Source organism: Artemia sp. Qi Xiang Cuo, chromosome 3, assembly GCF_049724085.1.
Source record: "Artemia sp. Qi Xiang Cuo chromosome 3, ASM4972408v1, whole genome shotgun sequence".
Classification (NCBI taxonomy): Eukaryota; Metazoa; Arthropoda; class Branchiopoda; order Anostraca; family Artemiidae; genus Artemia; species Artemia sp. Qi Xiang Cuo.
In genome coordinates this window covers 14,620,337-14,639,430 of record NC_142796.1, presented here as the reverse complement: position 1 = coordinate 14,639,430, position 19,094 = coordinate 14,620,337, and the positions used below count along the sequence as shown (strand labels likewise).

General features: G+C 35.7%; 1 protein-coding gene across 1 annotated transcript in view; it reads right to left on the bottom strand.

Moving 5' to 3' along the window:
- The window catches only part of LOC148953795 (uncharacterized), a 65,570-nt gene that overhangs the window by 2,691 nt on the left and 43,785 nt on the right, over positions 1-19,094 (bottom strand). Inside the window, exons 5-7 of the mRNA XM_089085638.1 lie at positions 16,742-17,071; positions 6,902-7,134; positions 1,074-1,784 (exon numbers count right to left, since the gene is read on the bottom strand). Of these exons, the coding sequence (XP_088941764.1) occupies positions 1,074-1,784; positions 6,902-7,134; positions 16,742-17,071 (1,274 nt within the window). The remainder of the gene's footprint in view (positions 1-1,073; positions 1,785-6,901; positions 7,135-16,741; positions 17,072-19,094) is intronic.

The following is a 19,094-nucleotide window of genomic DNA, read 5'->3' as shown; positions in this document are numbered from 1 at the left end:
TCATTATAGCCCTAGAAAGTGGGATTGAACCACATTTTTCGTACACCCTACTGTTTGAAATACGGTCAGACGATTCACCACTAACTTGGACTTTAAATCTTCTATGAGGTGAATATGAGTTTACTCAATCAAAGGCCATTACACAAACTCCTGTATTCTCCAGTTTATCTAGCAGAATTACATGACCTGCAGTATCACATTACCCATCATGATTTCCACAGAAATACCATCAGCTTATATGTACTGATAAGGGATCTTTGAACGTTCCCCACCTTAAAAATGCTTTTAAAAGCTTTGCTGATAAGTTCTTTGTTTTGCTTGAAAAATTTTCTCGATTAAATAGCAATGGGACAAAAAGCTTAATTTACAGAAGAACAGCTTTTTACCCTTGTAGTAAGCACTTTTTCTTTTATTCTTTTCATGCGATTTGTCTGAATGACCTGAGCAATACCCTAAAAATGAGAAGAAAAAAGGGGAAGGCAATGGCGACGAAAATGACATCATTCTCTTCAGTCCATAAACACAAGGGATAAATCTCTAGTCAGGTCCATGCTGACAAGAAAATATTCAGGAAAAATACCCTTGAAAGACAAACATATTATCAAACATCATACTAGTATAGTGAAAGAAAGAAAGAAAATAAGAAAGAAATAAAGGAGAGAGAGAGAGAGAGAGAGAGAGAGAGAGAGAGAGAGAGAGAGAGAGAGAGAGAGAGAGAGAGAGAGAGAGAGAGAGAGAGAGAGAGAGAGAGAGAGAGAGAGAGAGAGAGAGAGAGAGAGAGAGAGAGAGAGAGAGAGAGAGAGAGAGAGAGAGAGAGAGAGAGCAAGAGAGCGAGAGAGAGAGCAAGAGAGCGAGAGAGAAAGAGAGAGAGAGAGAGAGAGCAGAGAGAGAGAGAGAGAGAGAAAGAGAGAGATAGAGATAGAGACAGACAGACAGACAGAGAGATTTTAATCTTCCGTCCCTTATATGGATCATCGATTGTTTTATTACTTCAATAAAGAAAAGTTTTTCATCAGCTTCGTCAATGTTAAAAATTGGGACATATTGAAAAAAAAGAAAAAATGTTTTAGTACCTGTTGCTGTTGGGTCGATGATGAAATCGGATCATAACTTTGTCCGTTCCAAGCACTCTGTTGGTACTGAGGATACGCTGTAGTAGACGCAGCACGGTACTGGTAACCAGACTGATTCCATGATTGTCCCAACTTCTGCTGCAGTGAATCAACGGCCGGTGGCATCTTTGGTGGAGTTGGCAACGATGGTGAATGGGCTGATGACTGCCCCCAAGATTTGTGGGGAGATACTGCTTTCCTTTCACGACCCACCAGAGAAGTTACAGCATCAGGAGTACCTGTAGCTGGACACGATATAGAAGCAGTATTGTATTGGTAACCAGAGTGATTCCACGGTTGCCCTGACTGTCGAGGTGAATTTGTGACCAATGAAACTAGTCGTGGAGTTGGCAACGATGGTGACCGGGATGCTGGCTGTCCCCACGAATTTTGGGGAGCAACTTGCGCCCTTTCACGACCCGCCAAAGAAGCTCCAGCCGCAAGGCTACCAAAAGACCCCCATGGAATAGGAACAGGCCTTTTGTCACCAACACCATCGACGAATCCTTGCCCTCTAGCTTGAAATGTGGACCCACCTACTCTTGGACGATGTATAGATCCACCTCCTGGCGAATACGCTGGTTCATCAAATATGTCATCAAGGATACTTTTAATAGGTGCAGCATCGCGACGCTTTTCTGGACCACCAACATTATAGCCGTCATCGAAATCCTAAAAGAAAAATTCCAAATATTATTGAACTTAAACTTTATTGAACTTAAACTTTATTGAATGATCACAGTAAACAAAAGACCAAATGTTAATAAAGATAGACTGAGAGGTAGAACTCAGTGCGTCTGTTTTATCACAAGAAGAATACAAAAAAAAAGAAGAAAGATGCACACTTCTCAAAGAGAGAAAAAAGAGGAAGAAGAGGAGTAAAGAAAATAATGAGAGATAAGGATTAGAATCACCAAACAATTTACAAGATATTACAATAGCCTGCAATATTAGAATTCTTTTTTAATGTGAGCAGCGATAGTCATTCGCAAATAGCAAATTTACTCCCTAAATACCGATTAAGAAAGGTATCAGACAGGGAGCTCTGGCTTCTAGACCCTTGTTTAATCATAGGATTGCTGAACCTCAACATAGAGCTGTTATGACCTAAGTATTTAGAGGAGTTGATGTCACGTTAGCAAATTACGCTGATGATATTGTGAACAATAGTTGAACGCAGACTGGAGTAGAAGAGAATTCCCATATACTGACGGAGGAGTAAGACCAAATTGGACTAAAGTTCAACGAGAGTAAAACTGCTTTCCAGGTTTTTAACCGCCATACCCAAGAGCCAATCTGTATGTATCTGGGTGCCCATGGTGTTCATGAGCAAGATCACCTTACTTACCTTAGAGTACCAATTGGAAAAAATTTGTGTGTAACACGCACTCTGTTCAAAGATTTTTTTTTGCGAAATGAAATAGGAAAGCTTATGGCCTTTTATTTGCTATGAAATTTAAGTTTAGTCGCCGCATCCTAGGATCTCATTACAATGCTTCTGTAGTCCAGCATTTGCTTGACCTTTCGTCTTTTTGACAGCTTTTCATTCGCAGTGGTATTGCTGGTATTAGAAAGTATTTTTACGAATGTGTGAAATACCTACTTCGCTTCCGCTTTGGACTAGCAACACCACTGTATTGCCCAGATATAGAGTCACTAGCCCATTAGATGCTATCCAAAGAACAATTGAGTCGTTTCTAAAGCGGCTAAAAAATACTTCTACTTTCCTGAATATATTCTATAAGCCTGTCAATGGTCAAGTTTTGAATTTATTTTCATTGTGTTGTTTTTCCTACTCTGTCAGGTGTGTGTTTTTTTTAATTATGAGGGGCAACAGAAATTATTTATTTATTTATTAATTCAGATTTCTTCTGTCTTTTCGCAATGAGAGGAAGATAATACCTAACTTATTTTCAATCAGAATCTTCAGTCCATTCATAAAGCGATTTTTATGTTGGATTTTTAAGAACCATATTCCTAAATTAAAATGAAAAAATTGTATAAAACTGAGAATTTCATGAAATGAAAAAAAAAACCTTATAGTTTCGAAAAATTTTTCAGTCTTCCTACGATAAGCTTTAAAATGGTTTATAATTCTTTTTGACTTGTTCTGAACATTATGTAACACACATGTTAGAGGGGAAAGTCAGCATCCAAACTTCGCGCAACACTTAAAATAGCAAACATTTCATGTAAAATATACTCATAGAAACTATACTATACTCACAGAAACTATACTACACTCGAACTAAATTACATTATACTCATAGAAGGTATACTAAACTCATAGAAACTATACTATACTCCAAACTAAACTACACTATACTCATAGAAGCTATACTATAATCATAGGAACTATACTATACTCGAAACTAAACTATACTATACTCATAGGAGCTATACTATAATCATAGGAACTATACTATCCTCGAAAATAAACTACACTATACTCATAGAAGCTATACTATAATCATAGGAACTATACTATACTCGAAACTAAACTATACTATACTCATAGAAGCTATACTATAATCATAGGAACTATACTATACTCGAAACTAAACTATACTATACTCATAGAAACACTATACAAACCAAGAAAGTTGGATATAAAAACCGTGACAATCCGTTTCACTGATAATTCAATGTGTTTTTTTTTTCATTTTCAATTACAATTATTTTTTGATTTTATCGTCTCCAAGTTTATTTCTCTTGTATGTCAAAATAGCACTTCCAACTGAACAAAGAGGCTCGACAGAAGCAGACGAAACGGTCTTCGTGATACTTTTTTGAAACACTTTTGAAATCGTTATACAAAGAAGAACCGAGCCATCACATACAATAATATTTACTGCATCAGTTTGGGTAGATTCTTCTACTCTTGGAGCCTCTTCTGCATGGAGGACGCTTCTTTATGGAGAAGGATAATTCTTTTTTAAATCTAATTTTATCATTTTTCACATAGTTACAGAAAATCCTCCTCAGTGGAAAGTCTTTTCCCCCCTCCGGAGAATATCCCCCGCAAAAGTTTTAACACGGAAAATTGGAGATTTAATAATGGTGTAGACCCAAATTATCCATGCTAATCCAGTGGGACTAGGGAACAATTCCTCAAAAAAATTATATATTTATTTGAAGGCTGAATGAGGCTTAGAAAATTTGACCATAAAAATGTACGGTACTTGTACATTATATCCTACACAGCGCTATAGACTGTACAATGAAATACTACAGGAAACCAGTCAAACGTGTATTTGCAATGGATAAAATCGCAAAGCGCGATTTGTTATTGCGTTTACAATATTTAATCTGTTGTTTTTTGGGGTTTAGGGGGAAAAAAGGTACGTAGGTTAGGTTGCGTGATTAATATATGCTATGCTTTACCCCCCCCCTTAATGTGCAAATATATAGCCCAAATTTGTTTCTAAACTATTATATTTTAATCCTATTTTATTTTATTTCATTAGCATTAACCAAACTTGACTTCTTTCGTGTGTAGGATACAATACACAAGTACCAAATGTACTCTTTGAGGCATCTAACCTCCCAGCTACAAAATGACCTACCAACCCTGCTTCATAATAGCTTAAACGCCCTTATACGTTACATCACTGTATTATGAAGCAAAATATTTAGTTAAATGAAGCATTAAAATCAACGTCAGAAACATTTTCCTGGAATAGGAAGGGAGGTATCATCCTAAAGCAACCATATTTAGGCTTATTCTAAATGAAGGGAGATCCGAAATTAGTTCATACAACCTTCCCCCCCCCCCCCCGAAGCAAGCACACTCTTTTCTATATTTACGTGAAGGCTCATGTAGAGTTAGACAATTTCAGGCATGTGATACCCCCCCCCCCTCTGTACAATGATCCCCCATATATCTTTAATAATAACTTATGTGCAGTTATATATCCGTGAACATATTTTCATGGAAACTCAATTTAATCAACATAGTTAAGTCAATGAGCAAGATAATAAATATCATGTTTATAATTTATCTTATATACATTAGAAAACGGGACTTTTCAGAAACGTATGCGTCACTGTGCGCCGTTTCTTTCTCACAATTGTCAACTGAAGGCAAATTTGGTCCTCACTGAGACAAAATCATTGTTTGATGCCTAAAAATGGCAGAAAATGCAAATTTTCCATCGCATTATATTTTTAATCACTGGAAACGGGTACTAGAATTATTAATTTCTCATCAAATGAGCCCTCTTCCGATATTCCAGGACCACTAGTTCAATAAAACCTCACCTGGGAAAAAAAGAAACAAGCATGCATCTGTTTTCTTCTTGGAAAATCGTAAAACTTTACATTTTTGTAGATAGAAGCTTGAACTCTCTACGATAGGGATCTACATGCTGAATCTGATGGTATGATTTGCATCAAGATCGCTTGATTTTGAGGGGTCCCTTATTGAGAAAACAGTCAAATTTTCTCAAACTTGTAGTTTTTGATGGGTATCATTAAATTTAATGAATTTTATACATTTTGAATCAGCCAAAAGCAAATTCTTTTGATACATTAACTGTGGTAAAAGTTCTTTTTTAGAGTTTAGCTTACTACTGGACAGGGTCACTTATAATTTGTTACCACAAACTTTTTGATGCATAATAATCCTTATAGAGCCTGTACCTATGGTTATTATGGTAACCTGTCTTCAAGTGCAAGAGAACGTTTGACACTGGTCAATGGATACAAAATCAAACTCTTTGATTTTGAAACATTTCTTGTTAAGAATTTTCGAATCAGAAATTTCTGCCATTGTGCTTCATCGTGAGTCAAACTTGTTTCTTATTCCAACAAGCAGAATATATGAAATTCCTTCCGACGTGGCCCAGAGCGATGTGTCATCTACTGGTCAATTACATTTCGTTATGTTATGGCAGGATGGTAATTGATGCTGGGTTTCAAAGTTATTTGTATTTCAAATACAGGACAAAATATTTAAATAACATTTCAAATACATAGAAAGCATTTAAATACGTATTTCAAAAACATGTATTTAATATATATATATATATATATATATATATATATATATATATATATATATATATATATATATATATATATATATTATACGAGGGTACAACATATACATCAAAGCTGAAATCAAATGAGGAAACTACCAGGACTACCGGCATGTCATCATTGCGAATGGAGCCCCGAAGATTGTAATAATAAAAAAAACTTCAAAAGGCTTTGGCTCCACTAGAATTATAATCAGCTTGGTGAAAGTGATGACAGACTCGAGAGCCATGTCCCCGTTTTGTATACAAGTCCAGTGGACATTGTCTGTCATGAATCAGTCCAAAAATATCAGTCATCCCCATTGCAATTCCAGTGGGCTTTCCTAGTAAGGTATAGCTCATTTGAATTACTCTTATTCCCTGCCTACCTACCTTAGTTCTACCCTAGGATGGATGATGAACTATCTATCAACAAGTGAAATAACATTATTTTTAAACAATTTTGAAAAAGGTTATGCCAGCTTTGACTCTCACTGAGACTATCTGTCTTGGCTTTACTCCAATTAGCCATGGCTCTCAAGTCTTGCCATCGAGCCATCGCTCGATAAGGAGTTTAACTTACCACTCATAATAAACTTTGCATAATCGAATAATTTTGATACAGTATAGCTGACATAAGAACACTAAGACTAGGAACATCAATGAGGATGAGGATTTAAGGGGCTCCTAAGGTCAATAAGGAGCTTCACTCCTTCGCTATTAAGTTTTTGCAAAGTCAAAATCGCTGTGTCGTAAAATTGTGCAAATTACCCTCTCAGGATTAACACCCACTCTTATGGACGAGGCTGTTCCTGTCATCGTTGGTGGGTAGGGAGCAAATCTTCCCCCGGGTGCTGATGGCATACGATTTCTGTAGCCCATTGGACTTCGAAGGGGCTCAAAACTTCTTCTAGGCTCATGTCGGTCGCCAAATCTGGGTGGGCCTCGAATATCTCGACTTTGTGTCTCACGACCACGACCGCGAGTTCCTCCAAGGCGCTTATCTGAAAGGTTAAATTATGTTAATGAGTATTTTTTGTTAATTCTTCTCGAAAGGTAATGCAGAACAGGGTTCCAAAAATTTCTGGAATGTTATAATGACTAAACTTGTTACCTCATCATTTATAACACTTATGTAACTGAGCAGATAAGTAATCTCTGAGCATAGGAAGTAATGCACAAGGTACTCATAATACATATGTTTCTTATAGTTTATAGAAATATGTTTTTATATAAAAAAATTGTTTTTTTTATTTTTCGATTAGATAGATGTAGAACAAAAAACAACAACAAAAAAACAAACGACATTATAAGAAAACTTAAAACCTTTCAGCAACGATTTAAAAGAAACAAAAATATAAATTCTGGTGTAACCTTTCTTATATTCTTCACAACAGTGAGGTTCTTTCTTTGACTACAATGGCTTAAAGAGAGTTTAAAATCTCCCCTCCTCCCAAACAGGTTTATGGCACGGCTTTATTTTAAGCCATACAAAAAAAAATCTTTGGAGAAACTTAAAAAATTTAAATGATCTGAAGAAAACATTAAAATATTAGGTTTTTTTCATTGCACTAAAACCAGAGGACGCTTCTTATATTTTCCCTAGATTTTAGAGCTTTTGTTGCAACACTTTCGTCTTCAGGACTTCTCAGGAAAAAAACATCAATGAAGATCCAAGAAAAACAAACATTAAGGAACCTTTTCAGGGAAGCGTCACATAAAAATAATGAAAAAATCTTTATTAATATTAACATTAGTAATGTAAAATTTACATTTAACAAAAGAATGAGGCTTCATCTTTGCATAGAGATATTAGGTAATTTCTGAGCTTGGCCAACCATGACCAAACCATGGTTTGTCTCCCTATCTCCTATGAAGTAAATACTACTTTTACTGACCACATGAGATTAACTAAACCTCATCACAGCAAATAGCACATAACCACATGAAGCTAAAACAGCCTAAAATCATGCCATTTTTTCGGCTATATTTACCTCAAGTGTCATCATATCTTAGGGGAGAAGGTCTTTCGAAAGACAGAAATTCGGTCACTAAAGCCACGAAGTCACTAAAAATGCTAGAGGTAGACGAATACCCATTAAAGGCCTTTTAAAGACGGAATTGCTTGTTTTAATAGACCTTAGAGGTCTGCGACTTACATCCTTTATTTCTGGGCACGATGACAAAAGGAAATCAGAGGAAATTCATAGACGAATTGGAAAATCATTCCAATAAAGAAATCTCGGAACAAAGAATGAAGGCTGAAACTTGAAAAAGATATATGACAAGGCTACCGAAAGAAATTTGATTCATGCGTGTTTTGACCGCATATTAATATGAAATTTGTATTTTAACTGTACTGTTTTTTTAGAATTTATCGTTAATACTACTACTACTGCTAAAAACTCACCTCAGTAACAAGACACCCGAGGCAAATACAGCTACACAGGCTCCTCCTACATCCTAATTTATTGAAAGCATCCCTCTTTAGACCCTCCCAGAAAGTTCCCATTTCCCTTAAATCTGACCCCAACTGGGGACGACCTGCTTTTCGTTCAGTCCTAGACGGTTGACTGACAAGGGCAATCATTGACAATCCGTCATCCTTCATCTGCAGAACTTGCTCTAGCCATCACAACCTTTCTCTCATTATAGCTCTAGAAGGCGGAATTGAATCACACTTTTCGTACTGCCTACTGTTTGAGATACGGTCAGTCAGTCGGGAACCAAAAAGAATCCGTAGGCATTTTCTCTGGAAAACATCTGGTAAATCTTCCTCCATTTTTCGGAGTGCGCATGCTTCAGAACCATGCTTTACCACTCTCATCACTGTAGCTTCCAATATTCTAATATTACTTCTTCTCCAAGTTTCACTTCCCCATTTGATTCCACGTTCTTCCATTGCCTTTGCTGTGCTCCTCAAGACCAAGTCCACCAAATAGGGATAGAACGCCACTTCTGATTTAATATGATACCAACTACTAACCTTATTTCCTACCTTAACCGTAAGCAGTGTTATCCTCGTACAAAGTACTTTATCTTTAAATCAAAAGACAAACCACTAAGGACATAAAAAATTACAATTTTTTAGCCTGGACCCCTTATGTCTATTTATAGCTGAAAATGACAATTCTCTAATAAATTTCTTTAGTTGTTTCAAAAATTTGCGGTTTTTACGGTAGTATCAGCCTTTCTTCAGTGTTGCCACGTTGAACCGTGAAAATAAATAAGCAAAGATAAGATTTGACAACGCTTTTCGCCTGTAATATGTTGGTTTCCGAAGACAACTAGACTTTCACAGGAAAAGCCGTCTCTTCCTAAGCTATTTCGTGCAATATTCTTTTAGCTCACTTTTTGCTGATTTTTCAGCCTCCCTTTTCTTTAAATTTGGCGCAAGCTGGAACAAAAAACTGCAGAATTAAACCTGCATGTCTTTTTCATTGAAAATCAAATTCCCAGTTTCTCTTAATCTTTAAGATTAAATCTACCTATAACAAGATACGTAGGGGAACGACAGAAATACTCCCTTAGATTGATTAGAAGGGTATCCTGAAAAAATCACCTCAAAGTATTATTTTTTGTATTTTCCACCCCTCCCCCAACCAATGGTTGAATCCTGTGTGCACTTCAGCTAGAGAATCCTCATAAAGAAATTTATGTCAGCTATGAAGTCCTTAATAAAATTTTGATCTTCACTGAAATGTTAGTTTTTGATATATACTTTGCTAGGCTCCCCCTACCGGGCAACCCTGATTTGTATCAGTTATGAAAACCTTAATCAGATTTTGATCTTTATTGAAATATTATTTTTTGTACATACATTATTAGGTTGCCCCTACTGGACAACCCTGATTTGTATCAGTTATGAAAACCTTAATCAGATTTTGATCATTACTGAAATGTTAGTTTTTTATATATAATTTATTAGGTTGCCACTACTGGGCAACCCTGATTTGTATCAGTAATGAAATTCTTAATCAAATTTTTATCTTTACTACTGACATGTTAGTTTTTTATATATACTTTAGTAGGTTGGCTCTACTTGGCAACCCTGATTTTTATCAGCTATGAAATCATAAACAACAAGTAGAAAAATAGGGAATTTTTTTTATACGACATTGGAATGCAACTTTAAATGAATATTTCGACCCTATATCCAAGGGTCATCCTCAGCAAAACAAATGCAAAAAGAATATAAGAGAACTCACATTAAAATACAATCTTTAAAACTAGAATATATTCAAAAACAGTCCTACCATCATTACTTCAGGGAAGTTCAACCAGGACTAGTACATCAAGCGAAGTGAAAAAAGGCAACTCATTCAAATGGAAATTTTTTTTTTTAAACGAGCTCTCAAAGCTAATCTTGCCTTTTTGGCAGCCAGCCTAGAAGACCTATTCGTAACAGGTTGAGTGATATTGTACAATGTTTTCAACAAAATTTGTTATATCATTTTTAATTAAATTTTTGTATAAGGCATTAAGTGAGTATTCCCCTAAAATCCCAATTTAAAGAAATATTAATAATGAAAAAATGTTACTGTATTGAAATGTTGTCCCTACTGGGCAACCCTGATTTTGAATCAGTTATGAAACCCTTAATCCAATTTTGATCTTTGCTGAAATGTTAGTTTTGTATATAAACTTTAATAGGTTGTCCCTACTTGGCAACCCTGATTTGTATCAATTATGAAATCCTTAATCAAATTTTGATCTTTATTGAAATGTTGGTTCATTCATATATAAAAAACTTTAGATTTATTATTTTGTTTATGTTCTTTTCTAGTTAAAATGCAGTATAAGGAATGTTGGGTTTTGCCCTTTCTTGTGTAATGCATTCCCTCTCACGCAGTGCATAAAACACTTTTTCTCTTAAGTACATTCCTGCTCAGTTATATAACTGACATGGATGAAAAAATCTTTCATATTGATTAAATTAATCTCTTAATTAATTAACCAAACTGATTAAACCTCAAAGTCTTCAGAATTTTTCCAAGGCATCATATCTTCACACATTAAAATTAAACTTGAGCACTTCTTTGAATTTAGTCAGTCTAAAATTTTCAATTCCTTTTTTGCTCCAAAAAAATCAAAAAACTTTCCTGGCAACAGTACAAACATCATTAGCAGCTGATAGCAGTATTATAAAATCGTGACAGGGAGCGATGTAGTCTCACTTGTATTAGTTTATAGACAAACTCGTCTCGCCATCCCTCTGTGTCAGTCTGTTAGTGAGAGGAAGGGGGGGGGTGTTGGTTAAGGTGATTAAATTTTGGTGTCACAATGTGAAATGACAAAATAAAATCACATTTTCGTTTAAACTATAAATATTTTCGTGTAATGATTAAAAACATCATGAAGATGAAATTTTCACAAAATAATATGTGAGCTCGAAGGGGGTTCCAGTCCTTAAAGGAACTGAGGCACTCCTTGAGGGCCCATATTGTCCTAACCCTTAAAGATAACCCAGATGGTCTTGAAACTTAACTTCAAAGCTTGCAAAAAGCTTAAAAAAAGGCGTCTTTATGACTTCCTTAAGTTATAAAATTTGTTCCAGTGCTGCGAACGATTTTTCTAAAGTGTTCCCAAGCTAGAAAAAATCGACAATAAAATTTTCTAGCTTTAAAAAACAAAACACCGGTTTTTCAACAGCATAAAAATGATTTCTATGCACTCAATCATCTAATTTACAACAATGAGCCTTGGAAGGAACTTATTTTCCCTAGAGATGGGCAGTTGTATTTATTTTTCTATTTTCGTTTTGTTTAAATTTTCAGTTATATTTATTCAAAACGAAAAACGAAAAGCAACTTCAAGACTAGAAACAAGTAATAACAATCCATAATACTTCAGCTTGCAACCTAACTCATTTACTTCTTCGACTTCTTTGATAGATAGGTGAACTTGCTTATCAGGTCCAACTTCCTCTTTTGTATCTCCTTTTCAGCCCGCTCTTTTTCATCTGTTTCTTTTTTTTTGTCTTCTCGTGTTTTCATAACATTCTTTAGTACGGAATTGGCCAATGCGATGTCAACGGAATTCTTTAAAGCCATCGCTCTCTGTAAGTAATCAGTGGCCTCTTTCAAAAGGGTATAAACAATTGCTTGTTTTGGTTTTTCAGAGGCCCCATTTCCTGGAATGATTCTTCTAGTCTATCTAGCTCTTTTTTTTTGCAAGAGATGTCAACTAAGTTCAGTTCCTTTCTTGCGCTTGCTCTTGGACGCTTCGTTCAGCAGCTTGTTCTTTTGCCTTGCTCTCCATATACTCTTGATATTTTGACCAAACCGACCTAGCCAAAGTCAACATTTCTTTGGGAATAGGAGATGCTTCAGGTTTGCCTCCATATGTGTTCAATTCGTCAATCACACACAGCTTCGCATTCAGGACACTTTCTGACATGGGGGCTCTGTCCAAAGGAAGAGTCTTCCTGAGAATGATACTCATCTCTACGTCGGCACTATCGTGCAACAATGCCAGCAAAGCTTCTACAAGCTTTAACAAAAGCGTATACTTTCACCCATCAAAAGCATCCATCATAGAGAAGATTTTATGCCAGTAATGGTTGAGGCGTGACGAAGTTGGTTCTACTGAGTACTCGGCTTGCAAAAATGTACACTCACTTCTACCCCAACACTTACTCCTAGTGGGATCTCTTGAGCAAGTAGGCTACAACTATATCTAATAGACTGCTAGCTCTTTTCCTTTCCGTGAGATCCAGGCACCTAAGCTCTTCGAGAAGGTTATTAGAAAAGATGGGGCACTACTTGAAAAAATGTTCGGCAGCTGCCTTGAAATGCCTTCGCATCCTTCGACTGAACCCTTGTCTTTCTGCCAAGGTGAGTTTCTCAGCATCTAACGCAAGCTCAACCTATTCATCTACAACAGTGTCCTGCAAAAAGTTGTCTAGGCTCTCAAGAAAACTGGTAGAAATTTTATCAGTAGACATGAGAATGTCGGCTTTCAGAAGTCTCGCCAAAACAGTTAGAAGTGAGTTTTTCAACTCGGCATGAAGAGCATGCAGAAGGAATTCATTCTTCTGAAACGCTGCTGTGAAATTTGTAAACAGCTCAGATGATGCACAAATAAACCAACTGATGATATTTTCCTTATGTTTTTAGGATTTTAGAAAACTAGCCCTTTACTGAAAACACAAAAATCAAGTAAAAAAAAGAATATTGATTAGGTAGCGTTTAAGTAACTAGGTAGCGTCACAACAACAAACAAATCTATAATACTTTTCGTATTCTTACACCAGCTGTGATGTCATTAACATTCAGCATAACATTAAAATAATCTTAAAAACTTATTTTAGCAGGTGTCACCAGTTATAATACCAATAGTGAGTATTATACAATTTTAAATTGTAAAAAAACACGCTTTAGTATTAATCGAAAGGAAGAACAAATAAAACCAGAATATGAACTCTGGAAATCCAGTTATCCTCTCTATACAATGGAGAATTTCAAAATATGATACAAATTCTAAAGCTAGTCTATAGTCCTTATACTATCAAGATGGCTTCAGTTCGAACTTGTCTACCGAGTAATCATAAAAAGTCCCTAAAATGCTTCATTTTTATACCGTAAAATGTGTTCTTAAATGGTTTTCTTTTACTGCACCAAAAGTCCTATATTGTTTCGTGTTTTCAGTAAAGCGCTAGTTTTCTATAATCCCACAAACATAGGGAAATATCATCAGTTGGTTTATTTGTACTGGTCTTATTAATAAATGGTAGGAAGACAGTGAAGTAATAATTCTCTCTATACAACGAAGAATTTAAAGTTATGATAAAACTTCTAAAGCTAGTCTATAGTCTTAATTCTACAAAGATGGATTCACTTCGAACTTGTCCACAGAATAATCATGAAATGTCTGTAAAATGCTTAATTTTTATGCAGTAAAAAGTGTCCTTAAATGGTTTACTTTTACTGTACTAAAACTCCTATATTGTTTTGTGTTTTCAGTAAAGCGCTAATTTTCTATAGTCCTACAAGCTTGGGAAATATCGTCAGTTAGTTTATTTGCACTAGTTTTATTGACATATGTTAGATAGACCTAGAAGCAGTAATCTTTGTTCGTTTTAAGTTCCAACTTCGCTCTTTACTTCCCTCAGAAAAACAGTTTTTTTTTTGTAATTAATCAGGAGTTAACCAAGGTTGTATTCTATCCCCATTTATATGGATCATTCTGATGGACTTTGTCTTAAGGAGCACAGGAAAGGCAACGGGAGAACACGGAATCAAATGGAGATGAAAAACTTTCCTGGACTTAGATTATGCTGATAATTGCACCCTAGAAGAATATTGGAATGCCCAATTTATTTCAATATTTGAAGCTACAGTGATGACATTGGTCAAATATGGTTCTGAAGCATCGGTACTCCAAAAAATGTAAGAAGATTTGCTAGATGTTTTCTAGAGAAATTGCATACGGATCGTCTTGGGTACCCGACCGACTGACCTTAATTTAAACAGTAGGATGTACGAAAAGTGTGGTTCAATCCCACTTTCTAGGAATATAACGAGAGAAAGACTAACATGGCTAGGGCACGTTCTGCGGATGAAGATGAGAGATTGGCAAAGAATGTCCTTTTTGACCAACTGTCAAGGGCTAAATGGGAAGCAAATCGTCAGCTGTTGGGGTGGAAGGTTTTAAAGTTGGAAGCCTTGAATAGATTGGGACGTAGGAGGAGCGTGCGTCGCTGTACTGGCCTCAGGCGGCTTGGTGCTGCGGCGAGTTATAAGTACTGTTTATGGTAATTAAAAAAAAAATCTTTAGCTCGAATTCCTACTCATTTTAAAACGACATCAAGCAGCCGTCATAATACAAATTAAATTAGCACACAGGCTGCAATAGTCTCTAGGGAAGAGATTGTTGCCCAATCTTATTTTTTGATGGTCTTTAATTTCTCATTTCGGTTTTGCATTATTTTTTCTCATTACTTTTTTGGTTTGGTGCAATTTATTTCAAAGGTTGTTATTTTTTGCTAATCATTTGTTTCCTTTTATCTTTCTTTTTCCATTTCTTTTAGCACCGAGGACGCATTAGCGGAAGTCTTAACCAAATATCAATTTTGTCATTTTAGTTTCCCTTTTCGCTGAAAATGACCATCGCTTTGGTTTTTAAGTGTTTTTTCTTCTTCATTGTTTTTGCATACTAATGTGACAGGGGTTGACTTGTAGATGGGTGGTAACAACCCCACAGGTGGAATCAATCCAAAATAAGTAGCAAAGATTAGCTATAATAGAGAAAAAAACTCAAAACAGAGACGTACAGGGGGGAGGTAATGAGGCAGACCTTCCTCGAAAATATGATTTTTCCCTCTTTTGGGAAATTCTTGTTCATGTCGTCCCCCTAAAAAAATAAAAATAATCTACATACGTGCCTGACTCACAATATCTAAGTTAACGAACAAATTTTATTTCATTCAACGTTTATTTTGATCTTACTTGCATTTACTTTAATCGTGTTTAACAAAAATATTTATATATATTAATTTCTTGTTTTGACATTAATCAATGCTTATTTCGATTTTGCCTAATTTTCATTAATATTAATTTTTACCATTTAAAGGGCTCATATTTTACACACATAAAGTGTTTATATACCAGAAACCACGATCTACATCACCATAATCTACATCACTACAATCTACATACATGAAATGAAGCTACACTGATCCAACTTAGTGCTATTTGTGCGTACGAGCATACCATTATTACTTAACCAACTAGCCTGATTACTTATCCTTGGCGTTTAACGAGACGTAAATAACATCAGAGGTTAGGAGGATTGCTACTTGAAAGGGTCTGGATTAGTCGTGGATCTTTTTGATAAACTCTGGATGAAAAACGGAAAAATATACGCAAATACATGCAGACAACAAAAAGGGATAGTAATAGTTAATAAGTGACAAAACTTCAGATATTCCTAAATAAACTATGTCTGCACTGGAGTAGCCGAGATGGTTGTTGCTGTTTACCTAATTGTCCAAAAGCGTTTCAAATAGCAGATGGCCAGACAAGAATTTATTGCTATCTTTGACAAATTACATCCAGTGAAGTAAGAGTTAGCCAGATAACTTGCTTAAGGGATTCCCAAACACACTCTGTAACTCTCATAAGCCGGATGTGGAAATGCAAAAAGGGTTAAGTGACATTTTCCGAAATGTTCAGGAAAAGTCAAAAACTGTTTTGGAAAATATGACCCCACATCTCTCTTGAGTTCAAACGGTGCCTTTCTGGCCATCTTATGATGTGCCTTAGGCGATAATCTTCGTAGTTGTGGAAGTGTCGTGTCCTCAACGCTTTTTCGTCTGCAAAACTGGTCGAAATTTGGCTATAGCGTGTTTTGAGTGGATTATAATAATGAGAATATCTCGAGAACGAAAGGGGCTGTGTGCGTTCTGATTAAACCAATCGATCAGGCATGCCTGATTTTAAAAGAATCAATATATAACTCATTTTTGACTGATGTGTCACTTAACGCCTTCCGTATTCCCAGAGCCGAACTGTTTTTTAATTTCCATCCTTGAACCATCCAATAAAAGTATTAAAATATGAGATATACCCTTTGACTTTAATCAAAACGATAAGATGAGACCATACTTACGGAAGTCAAGGGTAACAGCATCTTTTTCTATTTCTGGTCCTTTCAACGGGGTATCGTGGAAAAGTACTTCCTTAGACAATGGGTTCAATTTCCTATTTGATGCTTTTTCTTTTTCTTCTGCCATTCGTTCTTTTTTTGCTGCGAAGAAACGAGCTGTATCGCCCTTGGCTACATGATCTGTTTTAGCTTGAGTCTTTTGTTCTTTAGCTTTATCTTTACCTTCCACATGTTTCTCTTCTCTTACCCCAGCCGTTCCTAGCTCGTGCTTGACTGTTTCATTTGGTTCAGCAATTGCCTCATTCTTGTCTCCATGAGCAGCAGTTGTGCTGTCTATAAGAGAAAAATTAAACAAAATTATACACAGTTACAACTGCAAACTCCATACTTTGTAGCTATTAAATAAAAAAAAACAAGTTTTTTAAACTGAAAGTAAGGAGCGGCATTAAAACTTAAAACGAACAAAAATTATTCCGTATATGAAAGGGGATGTCCCCTTCTCAACGCCTCGCTCTTTACGCTAAAGTTTGACCCTGTCTCACAACTTTATTTTTTAAAACAATAAAAAGTTTGACTTTCTCACAACTCTATTTTTTAAAACAATAAAAAACTTTAGCGTAAAGAGCGAGGCGTTGAGGAGGGGACAGCCGCTTTCATATACGGAATAATTTCTGTTCGTTTTAAGTTTTAATGTCGCTCCTTACTTTCAGTTTAAAAAACTCGTTTTTTTTATTTAATTTCTGATCGTTTTTTAGTTAATGCAGCTTTTATTTGCATAAAAATTTTACTTTTCTTTTGCTAAATGGATGTCTTTACAAATTAACTTACGTAACTAACTTCTATATTCGTATATTTTTCTTCTGGCAAAAAATACAAAGTTGCAGATTTTTGCAGATATGAGCTTGAAACCTATGTAATAGGGTTTTCTGATACGCTGAATCTGACGGTGTGATTTTCATTAAAATTCTTTCACTTGTAGGGGATGTTTCCCCCTCTTTAAAAAATCAGGTAAATTTTCTCAGGCTCGTAGCCTTTGATGAGTAATACTAAACTTAATAAAATTTATATATTTAGGATCAGCATTATAAACACATTCTTTTGATACTTTTATTGACATCAAAATTTCGTTTTTAAAAGTTTCGATTACTATTGAGCCGTATCGCTTGTTTTTTTTATTGTTTTTTTTTATTACGTATATGTTATTACTTATATGAAGGGGTTCTCCCCTTAGTCAATACCACGCTCTTTACGTTAAAAGTTTAAAAAATTTTTGATTAACAAACCCCTGAATCACAAAGACTGTTTAATTCGAATATATAGCTATTTTTAAACCACTAAAAAAAAAACTGTAGCGTAAAGAGCGAGGTATTGACTTGGGGGAGAACCCCCTCATATAAGTTATAATTTCTCTTCGTTTTAAGTTCTAATATTTCTTCTTACATTTCAGTTGAAAAAACTTGATTTTTTTTATTTAACTTCTGATTGTTTCTTAAATAATGCTTGGAAATCCGGCACCCCCTTCATAGAAATGTTCCTTACCCCAAAGAAACATCCTCCATGGAAATATTCTCCAGAGTAATCCCCTCCTCTAGCCCCCCCCTCCAGAAAAAATCCTTCCTGAAAATGGTTGTATACTTCCCAATAACCAATAAATAATGCTGGCAAGTCCGGCGCCCCCTTCATGGCAATTTCCCTTCCCCCATGAACACTTCCTTCATGGAAAGATCCTTCCATATAGCCCCCGACCCGCTCCTTCCCCCACCTCCCTGAAAAAATTTCCTCTGAAAAAGTCTGTATACTTCCCAATAACCAATACTATATGTTAACATTGAGTAAAGTTCATAACTTTCAGCCCTCCCCCTGGAGACTTTGGGGGATCAAGTCATCCTAAAAGACATTTCTATCATATTTTAAACCATGCTGAACAAAATGGCTATTTCAAAATTTTTATCGGGTGACTTTGGGAAAAAAATGAGCGTGGAAGGGGGTCTAGTTGTCCCCAATTTTTTTGGTCACTTACAAAGGGAACAAGAACTTCTGATTTCCGTTCCACTGAGTCCACCTACGATATTCTAGGACAACTGGGTCAATAAGATCTCCCCTGAGAAAAAAAAAAACAAAAACAAACAAATAAACAAATAAACACGCATCCGTGATCTTTCTTCTGGCAAAAAATGGAAAATTCCACATTTTTGCATATAAGAGCTTGAAACCGCTGCAGTAGGGTTCTCTGATACGTTGACTATGACGGCGTGATTTCCGTTAAGGTTCTTTTGCTTTTAGGGGGCATTTTCCCCTTTTTTCGAAAATCGGTCAAGTTTTCTCAATTGCGTAAATTTTGATGGGCAGCACTAAA